This window comes from Lactuca sativa, chromosome 9 (assembly GCF_002870075.4).
Source record: "Lactuca sativa cultivar Salinas chromosome 9, Lsat_Salinas_v11, whole genome shotgun sequence".
NCBI classification, from domain to species: domain Eukaryota; kingdom Viridiplantae; phylum Streptophyta; class Magnoliopsida; order Asterales; family Asteraceae; genus Lactuca; species Lactuca sativa.
This window is the reverse complement of record NC_056631.2, coordinates 219,561,310-219,574,215: the sequence shown is the minus strand read 5'-3', so window position 1 is coordinate 219,574,215 and position 12,906 is coordinate 219,561,310. Positions and strand designations below refer to the sequence as shown.

The following is a 12,906-nucleotide window of genomic DNA, read 5'->3' as shown; positions in this document are numbered from 1 at the left end:
CATGAAATCGAATATTTGGTTCGTTAAAAATTTTCCAAACCTACCTTGTATGTCTTCACTTGGAACTACTTGAGTTTGAATGTCATCGGGTTGAATGGTAAATCTAGTCTATCTTCTATAGAATCAACCAAGGAAAAACTTTTCATTTGTACTTTCTCAAACGCCTCGATATCTCCAAAAGCTATATCATTTATTGTTTCCGCATTCCAAACTTTTGAAATATCTCCTTTATTAACATCCTTTCAAATTCTATCTATGTCCAAAGAGCTTAATTACTTGAACCCTTCAAACTTTTCTTGTTTTAACTATTTAATCTCATACTTCATCACTTTTTGAAGAGCACCCTTCCCTTTATCTCGAATGAATCCGAAGTGGATGTTATAATTGTAGAAGATGTCGCACCTATAGTCTAAAAAGAATTTCCTTTATGGAAAGAACTTTGCGGAAAGGTAACATGTAATGTGACTATAATTGAAGTTGAAATTGAAAACAAAGTGATGATTGACCTTGGTCCTAAAAAAAATTAATAGGTCATGTAGCACCAGAACGACCTTCACCTTTCATAATAGGCCTTTGTAGATCACCGGCCAATATCATAAATTCTGGTCCTATTACTTCTCTCCCTTGTGACAAGGATTGCAAAGTAGCCCTTGGAGCATTCCTTGGTATACAATTCTACCAAGGGTTAGATTTGAAAATGAATAAAATAACAGGCACTTTCTATTTCCTTTATAGTGTTCTCCTGAAAAGTCCAGTGGCAACACCAGAAGGGATTTGAATGGACTTAAGAGCTAGAAGCGGAGATGTGGACGCATTATCTAAAGTTGTTCATTGACAATGAAATTCACAGAGACTTTGAGGACGAAGTATGATTCAAGTGGGGAGTGTTTTAACACCCCAATTTCCATTTAATTCAAATAGTTATAATTATGGGTCATAAAATTAAAGTGTGGGGTTATAAATTCGGATCTTTGAATTTTAATAGTTAATTTAATATTTCAAGACTAAGTATGAGGGGAGTATGAAATAAAATTATAAGTACTTGATGGTCAAATCGATAATAGTTGGAACTATGAGGAATCAAAATGAGAATTGGGGACTTAAAAGTAAGAATATTGCAAAGAGGGGCAATGGAGATATTGTTTCAAACCTAGGGACCTAATGAGAAAGGGTTTGGGTTGAATTGGGGGCCTTAGGACCGAATTGTTCAGCCACTTAAGGACCCTTAAACACAACTTAACCTTAATAACCATATTGCTTGGAATTCCCATTTTTGAAGACCTTTCAACAGTACTTGGACGATCCCCGGAGATTGAATCGTTGGATCATCGAGAAATTTGGCGTGAGGCTTTCCAAGAGATATATTGAAGTTTTGACCGTTGGAATTTCAATTCCAAGGTCTAGAGATAGAGTTACATATCGTCGATCATGGCAGAAGTTTTAGGGTTGTTGTCGAAGTCGTTTTAGGTGCAAGGTTTGTATGGAGCTTTCAATCTCAACAACCTAGGTTTGATTTCTTACTCATTTCTTGGAAAAGTCCTATGGGACCTAGGGATGATGTGTTACAGACGTGGAAGGTCTTAATCAAATTTGGGACTTAATGGGTTTAGTGGATTGAACTCCAACCCTAGTTTTATCTTTCTGAAAAATCCATTGTTATGTCCTACTTTATAAGCATCATAACTAATACTAGAGATGTTCCTTGTCGAAATTAGTACCCAAAGTTTGTATGTGAGTCTATTTTATTTCATTGTTTTGGCCGAAAGTTGAGCGCGTGTAACTAGTCCCTGAAAAAGGTATTAACCTGAACTTCATGATCATGGTTTCATAACCTGGTTTAGATGGGTTTTTGTGTGTGTGTGTGTGTGGGGGGGGGGGGGGGGTTGACAAGTATTGAACAAGCTGTTGTTTTGGGTTAAAATCTAGAAATTAAACCTAGTAGTTTAGTTACATGTTTTCAGTGAAAGGTTAGCCATTTATAACCTTGATTGTTATTGTTAAAGAGGATTGAAGGGTGACCCAGTGTGAGTGAGCCCTGGGCTACGTTTGGAGATTGGTCTTGCTAATTGAGGTGAGTTTCTCACTACACTGTGTTGTATTATATATTTTTTTATGTTACCCTGTGTGTACTATGTGTTGTTTATGCGAGTAGTACTAGGCGAGGTAGAGTCTAGTGGTTTCCCTTAAGTATTGAGGATTATGCATGGTAGGACTTGGTACATCCAAGTGGGGATCGGGCGTAGCCAATGTGTCCTAAAGGCTCGACGTACAAAGCAAGGGGGGAGCAGACTTAGCCAATGTGTCCCAATGGGTTCGGGTATGGGGGAGCGGACTTAGCCAATGTGTCCCAAGGGCTCGACGTACAAAGCAATGGGGGGTCGGACCTAGCCAGTGTGCTCCAGTAGGAGTATGTATGTTTCTTATTCATTCTTTAACATGCATACGTGGTTGTATGTTGATATCGTTTGTATCAATGTACATAGGGCTAAGGATTATATGATATGATACTGTATATGTGTGAAATTCACTAAGCTTTGTGTTTACCCATTTTCCCTTCAAAATACTGTTTCAGGTACATAAGATGGTCGGGCAAATGAGTTTCGTTTCATTAAATGACTTAACTTTTTGTAGATTGAAGTTGAGTTTCGATTAATTCAGTGAAGATGAATTGAAGATGGAATTTGATGGGGTCTGATATCCTTCGTTCTGTTTCTTTGGTGCTTCAAGATGATGGATCGAAAGTAGTTTTCGATTGTACTAGTTTTCGATGATGAGCAGATTTTGTTGGTATCTATTTTTCTGCAATGTGTGTATGTGTAGGAGAAGGGGGGGGGGGGGGGGGGGGATATGGTGGGGGAGGGTGGGGTGGGCCTTTTCTTTATCTTATAGATATTTAAATAATAAGATAATGAAAGCAAAATGTAAAAAAAAATGAAAATGATAAAATTGAAATTTTTTATTTTGGACAATCCATGTAAGTTGGAAATTTTTTTTGATCTTATCCCACATATTTTTACAAACCATAAGGACCAATTTTAAAGTTTTGTCCCGAATAAACCATCGAAACAACCATGGAAACAAGATAAATAATCATTTACTTAAATTCCAAGAAACAAATCTCACAATATTTATTAATTTAATAATTTTCATCTTTTTTAATGTGAGAAAAATTAGAAGGGGAAAAAGGGTTAAATACATAAAGGGTTACAAACCAAGTTTTCTAGCATAACTCGTTAAGTTTTCAAATTAAGTTCTTTGTCTGTCAAGTCCATTAAGTCAATAGAAAACACATCCATAAACTTAATACAATCTGAAAAAAGAGCCAAATCTGTAGAGGATAGTTCAGACAATGACCAAATTTACAAAAGAAAATATTTTGAGACCAATATTGCATAAAAACTATGATATACTTAATGACGCATCTTTAAAATCGACTCCAAATCAAATGATTCTTTTTAAGTAAACAAAACTGCAAGAATGGTTCATGTGTTATGTCAAAACTTGCAAGTTTGGTCCAAAAAGATTGGGCTCATGCCAGTGGTCCAAAAATTTGATTTTGTTGTGATTTTTATTCAATTTGCTTTGAATTTTTTTTATAATGACAATTTTGCCCTTATTACTTTCATTTCTATTTTTTATTCATTTTACAATAATCATAAACAAATATATATATATATATATATATATATATATATATATATATATATATATATATATATATATATATATATATATATATATATATATATATATATATAAACCTAAATTATGCCCCACCCCCTTAACATTTATTCAATCTTCAACCTCTCGCTATACTATTTGCTGAAAACTACCGGTGTCACCATCGGAAACCGCTGCCACTACCTCGAAAACGAGTTTAGAGAGGCAGTGACGTCTCTTTCCTTCTCTGACGAGCCTCTTGTGTTTGTAGAAGACAAAGGGAGTCGTCGTCTTCCTCAGCGAACCCTAGCTCATCGCCGCCTTCTTTTCTCTCCTTCTCCGGCAAACAGATATGAACTTAGACGAAAAACCCTAAATTAGTGATAAGCCCCCACTTGTCCAAGTTTACAGCAAGAAAACCAAGAAGAATATCCATGACCCAACTAATTAAATAGGTTACCGGCACGGTGTTATCTATCTTTCTGTTGATATTGTATTATTTTCATTGGTTAGCTTTTTTTTTTTGGTAGTGGGGTGAGCTTGTTCTCTGGCTCATTGTGTTGTGGTCCCCTCCCCCCATGTCTCTAGAGTATTTAATCTCTGTCATTCCCTTGTTTTTAGTAGCTAAGAATTTCAAAGAGAATTGTTTCTTGGAGAGTCCCTTTCCTCTCAAAAGACTGGTGTGTTTATCAATACATTTAAGTTGCCTTTTTTGTTATTCTATTTACGGTTTCATTGAGTTGTGAAGTTCAAAGATCTTCAAGAGTCTATCAATTAGTGAGGTTGAGAGAGAGATAGTGTCGCCGCCATGGAGGTATCAGATCTAAACAAGTCGAAAAACCCTAAACTATCGTCTTCGTCATGTTTCATTGTCGCATTGTGCCGATGGTTTATAGATCGGAGCTAGGGTTTGCGAAGGTGGAGGATTTGAAGATCCAAAAAGGTCGACATTAGTAATGGTTATCTCCAACGAACATAAATCACTGATTTTCTTTTCTTCCAACCGGTTGTGGTGACGGTATTTGCTTTTCGTAAAAATCAGAAGGAAGTAGGGTGACATTCCAGGAAAAAGATGACAAGGTTCCAACAAATGGTGGTGACTGTTCATATTTTTCTTGGTGTTCATATTTTGCCGATAGGTGTTGTTTTGTTAGTTCTTTTTTGAAAACGAGAGAGAGAGAGAGAGAGAGAGAGAGAGAGAGAGAGAGAGTTTTGTCTTTTCTTTCTAATTAAAAAATGGTAATGTAATTAATAAAAAGGGAAAAAAAAGTAACATGGGCAAATTTTTCTATATAAAAGTTTTGAAATTTTTGGACCAAACTCGCAACAAAATCAAACTTTTAGACCACTAGCATAAATTAAACCTTTTGGACCAAACTTACGAGTTGTGAAATAACACAGGGATCATTCTTGCAATTTCATCTTTTAATTATAACCAACTAATCTTTAAACTATCCCAATAACATGAACAAATTACATTTTTTTCATCATGTTTTCTTGTGAAGTAATACTAATTAGTATAGTAACCATGTGAAGACATAACATCAACTCAATAACCACACACGTGTGTGGACCTTACAGGTAGACGTTTTGATTTTTGGATGAGTTGGAAGGAAACACGCATGTTTGGACCTTAATGGGTATCACTTCTTGTAGGGTTGAGGGTTGGGGATTTCACGGTGGGACAAGTTGCTTTAAAACTGCTACAGACACCAAACATGAGCAATCGTGCATGAAAAATCAATATGCTTTCATACCATTATTTGATACGTTTGGTTTCTTCGTGTCGGATGCGGTGGAGCTTCTTAACAGAGTACAACTAATCACGCATACCAATATTATATCTCCTAGATTTATAGATGTAGTCTTCAAAAGAATTAGTTTTACCATACAAAAAGGCTTAGCGGCATAGTTTGTTGCCTGTTTTCCATCTCACTCATTGTCCAATAATAACCACATGAATATGCTGATAATGATAATGATTTATCCAATCTTCCCCTCCCCTTTCTTATTTTCAATAAGTTCCACTAACCAATTTAGACTTTTGAACGAATACAAAAAAGTAACTAGAGGTACAAGTAGAATTGCTTAATCTGACTGAAAACAGAAGTACAAACCACTAAAGTACAATGCATTGCAGTGACCACGTACAGATTCTATTATGTTTCTAGCTATAAAAAGCATAAAAGAAGTAACAAGAACTAGAAAATAGAAAAAGAAAGAGTAGTGAACTAACAAGTAACAAACTGACCTGTATATGTTCTTCCTATCCTCCACGTGACATTTTGATTTTGGGCATTGCTTTCTTCAACTGTCGAGCACGTTCTTTTGCTTCTTTCTTGCGTAAAGCTTCAGCATTCAGCTTTGACTCAGCCTCCTCCATCATCTTCTTCTTCTCTATCTTCTTTCTCTGAATTGCTTCTTGTCTTGCATACTGAAGCTCCTTGTATACTTCTTGTGCAAGCTTTGCTCTTGCTGCTTCTGGTTTGGATCTAGCCTGTTTTCAACAGTTTCAAAATGTTATTCTGTGAAGAAAAGAGATGGAAGAATGAGTTTTTTGCAGATATTTATTGTGTGAAGAAAAGAAATGTACCTGTGAACTGAGTTTGTAACGACCAATTAAATCAATGTAATAGGGAATTAGAGCCACTAATCGTGTCATGTCAGCCATTTGATCGGCAGCAGGAAGAGCAAACTTAAAAATCAAGATCTTCCTGTGGGTACTTGGATGTTGATCAGAGAAATGCATTGACATGAACAATTTCCCAAATTTCTGGAATGCTTTTTCACCAAATACCTAATGGAGATAATAGAATAGAACCAATGAAATGGTAAAAACAAGTAAACAACCATTACAAATACAGAACATGGAATAATCACTGACCTGATCAAGTACAGCCTCGGTGATCAAATCTCCGGCGACCTCTTTAGACTCTGTAATGACACTCAATTCATCAGCAACCCATTTCCGATTGGTGGGTGCAGGCATCAAATTCCCAAACCTCTGAAGATCTCTCAATTCCTTCTGCATAGTTTTTGCAGCTTTCTTCTTAGCCAAAGCAAAAACCACATGATCCATTGCATCGTCATTCATATAGACCTCAAACGTGATCTCATCTTTACAAGGAACAATCATGTTATACAGCCTTGCTATCAAATCATGGCGGCTCTTCAGCTCCATTGTAGCCAACAATCCTTGACAAAACCTACGCCCACTGGCGTAGAACTTGAACACGTTTTGACCTTCTTTCAACAACAATGGAGAGTCATCGGTTTCTCCCACACCCAACAAACTAAAATTCTTCTCGAAAATCGAATCATTAGTAGCGAATTTAGCCGCCCAAGCTAGGGCTAGGGTTTCATTCTCTTTTTTCCCAGTGAAAAAATTGATCGCGAATATGATTAAGATTGATACACATGTTATCTCAATAGTAAACGATCCAATACTCTTCTTCGCCGACGTCGGTTGCGCAATCTTCTCGGTATCCTCCGGAGCAGCCGATTCAGAACCACCCGGTGTGGTAGGTTCAGTGATTCTGGAGACTTCAGGGGGTGTTATTTCAGTAGGGAAGCCCTCGAACTCATCTTCATCCCAATACTCAAATGAAGAAGATGGGGTTGAGGGTTTGGTAGCGAGATCGGAATCGGCCGGCTGGGATGAGGGTGGGTTAGGTGGGCCATGGTGGGATTCGGGATCAGAAGAGGTGGATAAAGTGGTAGAAGGAGGAGGGGACCGGCGGGGGAGATCAGAGAGTGATGATGATTGGAGAAGAAGAGAGTCGTCATCGAGTTCAACTTCGTCATCGGCGTCAAAGCCTTCGAAATGGGAATCAGCAGCGGCGGAGAGGGAGATGTGGTGGATGATGAGAGAGAAGATCGAGAGGAGAGCGATGAGGTAGAGAAGGGTGTCGCCTCTTGGGGTTAAGAGTGAAGAGAAGAATAGAGAAGAAGATCGTTGCTTCGCCATTGATGGAGCTTGGAGAGAGAGAGTATGTGAGTGTGGAATGGTAGAATGCAATTGGGAACTGGGTGACTTGACACAAAAGTTCCGCACCACGAGTTACCAATAAATTCTGATGATATATAGAGATACCCCATTACTATTCACAAATTCATATTTTAGTCCTTTAAGTTGTCAACATTTTATTGATTGCTTCGTTAATATAACATTGATAGTTTTTGTTTTGATCCCATAGTCATTTTTGTTCCACTGATGTGATGTATTTTATTTTATTTTATTAGGAAATGACTTCATTTGTGAATGATGGTTATTATATATATTTAAGGTAATTTCTTATTTATAATTTATCATTGGATTCACATAATTTGGATATAATCTATCATTTTGATGTTCTATGAAAGTGTGAAAGTATGGAGTGTGCGACGTATTGTGAAAGGGTCTATTTAGTGTGCAATGGTATAATGTACGTACTCTCAAAGGATCTGAATTTATTTTTAGATACGGCAGAATTTCGTATATACCATTATTAAACAACTAAATATCATATTTGTCCGGCCTAAATTCTAAATATTGTGTTTGTCCTTCTTAATGTTTTTTAATATCATATATACCCAAATCTATTTTTTTATTTTTTTATTGATTTTTAATTTTTTTGTCATTTTAAAATCATTAAAGCTAAAAAACATTTGAAATAGACATTTTGCGCTTCTTCTAAATTCCAAATCATACACAAGTTAATGGGGATTATTGATCGCAGATTCATCCTTCCGTCTTCCTTCCGATCGCAGCCTCCTCCCGTCTTGCAACTTCCTTTCGATCGTAGCTTCCTTCCGATCGTAGCACACAACATCTGTCTTCCCCCTATTGTCGCGTAATCATATCATCGCATGAGGTAATGTCGACTTCACGCTATTCCTATTTTCCATCTCTTCAATTTCGTTTTTAGGGTTCCTAGTTTCATTTGTTCAAATTCTTTTAACAATCAGCTTAGTTATGTGTATTTGATAGCTTAGTTGTTTTGATTTGAGCTACAGTCAGGTTTCCAGTGAACTTCTTTGTTAATTCGATTTTGGTATTACATAAGCGTACCATGTATTTGTTGATTGTTAAATCTTTAAAAGTATGCTTTGTTAATTCGATTTTGGTATTAGATCAGCTTACAAATAAGCCTCACATGTCTACGAGGCCAAGAAAGAAAGAGGCAATGAAAAAACATAAGAAAGTTAATGTAGCTCATGAGATAAAAACCATTCCTGATTCTGAAGAACATGAACAAACCACAACTCCTCCTATTTATGAACCTAAGAAGATCCCAATTCATGAAAATCAATGGTTTAAACCCTTCAAGTGGTAGTGAGTTAGTTATTACAACCTGTTAGAATAATCTATAACAAATTCAGAAGCTTTTTTTGATCATCTTATAGGTGTCTTTTATAAAGAATGTGACTTGTGGTTGATGATTAGATTAGGTTGAGGAACAAAGAAAGAGAAGAGAATGACTGTTGGTTTTATATATTTTTAGTGGAAATCAATGGTTCCGCTTCCTGTTCCTTGTTATCTACTATGTTATTTATCCATTTTTCTCCTTAAATCTTTTAAGCAAATAGCACCAAATAGCAATAATCTTACCTATTCCCAATTTACCCTTGATGTAATCATAGTTTTAAGTAATTGGTTGTCACCAAACAATGATTTCTGGTTTTATTTGGCCTTTGTGGACATGCACATGGAAGGTTTTTTTTGTCTGTGGGTCCATGTTGGCAAATTTTGTATCATATTATTTTTATTTTCCAAGTGATGTCCATATTAAGGGTTTTTTAGGTAGACTTATATTAATTAGTATCAACTTTTTTTTTTAAATTAAGGTTTCCCCACAACTTTTTGAACCGAGAAAACTAGTACCTGTTGTGATATGTTCTCAAAGAGATAGAGAGATGCTAACGATCTCATCATATGTATTTTGTTAAACATGGTCACGATAACTAAAATTAGAAACATAGAATACCTGTTGAAAACTAGTAATGCCTTGTTAGCAGCCAGTTAACTAGTTAACAATCTCATCAAAGAAAATGACATCATGTGTATATTGTTTTAATTAGTAAGTTTGCCATCCTTAATTATTAAGTTTGACATGTTTCTGTGTTGCTGATGTTGTAGGTTTGACATCCAAAGCATAAACTATTTGACCGGGTGAAGGTGGGTTACAAGCCACAAAAGAAAACATACCTAGGGATGAGCAAAAGGACCAGGGAACCGGCCGGAACCGGTCCCGGAACCGGCACCCGATGGAACCGGTCGGGCCGGGACCTATACTATAATTTCGTGATTTTTTGGAACCGGGACCCGGTAAGAACCGGCCGTTGGAACCGGACCGGATACAAAAAACCCCATGCATTTGGCTTTATCGCTTGAACTTTTTCCTTACACTTCGGACGTAACAAAAAAACACGATCGACCAAAAAAAAAAACGATCGCCGATCCCAACTCCCAAGTCATGAAGATACTAATTCAATGCTACCGCTTTCATGAAATTTCAAGTCACTCTTCTATTAATTCGTCTAAAAAATCTATGACATCAGATCCTAATTGACTTTAATTTAGGATCTTTCATCCATTATCAATGCCCTTGTATAAATATATAAAGAGAAAAAAGTAGACACAAACATAAGGATCGAACCTCAGAAAAGTGTTCACAATTTACAGAAAATGGGTTAATTGTCGTTGTTTGAGGTTGCATCAATGCCAATATTGGAGGTGTTGTTACTTAGTGCAATAGGAGCAATTATGGCTACTGATTACTTCAATGTTCTCTCTAGCGATACTCAAAAATCACTAAAAAGGGTACGCACATACTTGTTATAAAATAAAGCATGTATGGTAAACTGTTTTTATGTTTCAACCCCATGATATTGTCTATAAGAAAATGTAACTTTTTGCAAATTGTTTTTGTGGCGTTTACTCCCTCACTTATTTTTGCTAGTCTTGCCAAGACAGTCACCCTCGAAGACATTATCTCATGGTAACGTAATTAAGAGATTATCTCATTGTGCATGATGAGAATGATGATTATGTATATATCAATAATATATCATGTTGCTGTGAATTAATCTTGTAGATGGTTTATGCCAATAAATATTGGAATAACATTTCTTTGTGGACGAATATTAGGGTGGATTGCAGCAAAACTAATTAAACCACAACCACATGTAGAGGACTTACTCATAGCTATGTGCCCCACAGGTACTTATATAACTTATATTTCTCATTTTGTTTATCTATATATAACTTCACCAAACCAATAAAACGCAAAGTAATTTAGTCGTTGGATACATCAAAACTTAGCCGATTCCAAACTCGAAAAACTGGCAAAAACCGGACGTGGAACCGGAACCGGTAGAACCACCGGGCCAGTTCGGTTCTTCATTTTGGCCGAAGCCGGTTCCCCGGTCCGGTCCGGTTCGATTCAGGCCGGTTCCGGCCGGTTCAGTTCTTTTGCTCATCCCTAAACATACCTAATACCTTCAAATTCACTACATCAAATGAAGAGATATAACAGCAGGGCTAAATTCAAGAAATAGCATTGTACTTTGAGAAATTGATAAGATATAGCATTGAACTTTCATAGTTTTGTAACAGTTAATTACACTAGCAATATTTTGTATCTCAGTACTTTTTAATTGTAATATATATAATTTTTGTCCATAAAGAATATATTTGGAATTAATAATATTTTTAATTGTAATATATACAATATTTGTCCATAAAGAATATATTTGGAATTAATTATACTTTATTCCCTGTTTTTTACATTTGGCACTTATTAAATTTACATTAATTACTATTTGGTCCTTATACTTTTTAATTTTGCAATAATTACAGGTTGGTCCCTGGACTTTAAATTTGCACTTATTACAGTTTGGTCTTTGGTCTTTAAATTTGCACTTATGACAGTTTGGTCCCTGGCCTTTAGATTTGAACTTATGACAGTTTGGTCCCTGATCTTTAAATTTGCACTTATGACAGTTTGGTCCCTGGACTTTAAATTTGCACTTATTACAGTTTGGTCCCTGGACTTTAAATTTGCACTTATTACAGTTTGGTCCTTGGTTTTTAAACTTGCACTTATGACAGTTTGGTCCCTGGACTTTAAATTTGCACTTATTACAATTTGGTCCCTAGTCTTTAAAGTTACACCATATATACAAATTTGACAACAATGCAAATCCATAAAAGAAAAAAAATATCAAAACATTTATTTATGTCACATAATAACAAAAAAAAATTCATCAATTGAACCCTAATTAAGAACATTTGCAACTTAAGCTAACAAAATTATCAAAAAGACCAACTAATTGCACGAGCTTTTTTTAAGTAGACCCCGAAACTCCCACATCGCCATGCGATTTTGTATTGTTTCCACGTTTGCTAAAATGAATAAAAAATTATTTTCATTGTTAGTATTGTCATTTACTCAAAAAAAATAATGGAAATTTAAGTAACCTTTTAGAGGTGGTTGTTTCACTTTGATCGAAACTTTGAGATGCTGGATTTTTACATGTTTTTTGATGGTGTCCATACTCACCACATCGTGGACACTTGTGTCTTCTTTTAGGCTCATCCGATGATTTAATTCTATTTTTTCTTGGTCGTCCAGGTGGGCGTTTGATAATAGGTGAATATATTTTCTCCCCATTTTTTTCCGCCCATTGATCCTGTCCGGGCATCGGAGCAATTTGAAAAGGATATGCAGATTTAAATTTCTCTATAGTGAAATAGGGATCAACATATTTGTCCCAGTTAGCATCCCTTATAAAAGCAATAAAAGCCACTACATGTACACATGGTCGACCCTGAACTTGCCACACGCGACAACTACATTTTTTTCATCTAAGCTGACCTCCCAACATGTTCCCCTGTACTTCACTTCAGCTTGATTCTCACAACTTCTAGTAACTTCATATTCACCCAAGTTCTATATGAAAATTAAAAACATATATATTTTAGATATATGTATTATTGAAGTAAAAACTAAAACAAATATAGTCATTCAACTTAATTATTTAACATGTTTACCTTAGCGATGTCGTTGAGATGATTTTTAGCAATAGGAACTAATATGCCATTCCATGTACTCATCAAATTCCTTTTCTTATCAAACCGTTTCATAATCTTTTCCCTAATTGTGTCAAGGAGATCAAGCACAGGTTTATAGCGCAATTCACCAATCCAAGAATTAAATGTTTCTGAAACATTCTTAGTGATGTAATCACACTTGGAAGTAGTTC

At 35.8% G+C, this 12,906-nt stretch overlaps 1 protein-coding gene and 1 long non-coding RNA gene across 4 annotated transcripts; one reads left to right on the top strand and one right to left on the bottom strand.

Moving 5' to 3' along the window:
* Positions 1 to 1,100: 1,100 nt before the first annotated feature.
* LOC111878130 (uncharacterized) lies at positions 1,101 to 2,794 on the top strand. 3 transcript variants are annotated; one of them, XR_002845628.3, is made up of 2 exons: positions 1,101 to 2,071; positions 2,573 to 2,794. It is a non-coding gene; the product is annotated as an uncharacterized LOC111878130 (long non-coding RNA). The 3 variants fall into 3 exon arrangements; XR_006187326.2 differs by having other exon boundaries at positions 1,101 to 2,407; XR_002845627.3 differs by having other exon boundaries at positions 1,101 to 2,411.
* Positions 2,795 to 5,727: 2,933 nt separating this feature from the next.
* LOC111878131 (uncharacterized protein At5g49945) lies at positions 5,728 to 7,731 on the bottom strand. Its single transcript, XM_023874641.3, has 3 exons — positions 6,545 to 7,731; positions 6,254 to 6,457; positions 5,728 to 6,157 (listed from the first exon to the last, which is right to left on the bottom strand). Exons 1-3 carry the CDS (start codon positions 7,625 to 7,627, stop codon positions 5,927 to 5,929), a joined length of 1,518 nt encoding a protein of 505 aa, XP_023730409.1. The 5' UTR covers positions 7,628 to 7,731; the 3' UTR covers positions 5,728 to 5,926.
* Between the last annotated feature and the right edge of the window lie 5,175 nt (positions 7,732 to 12,906).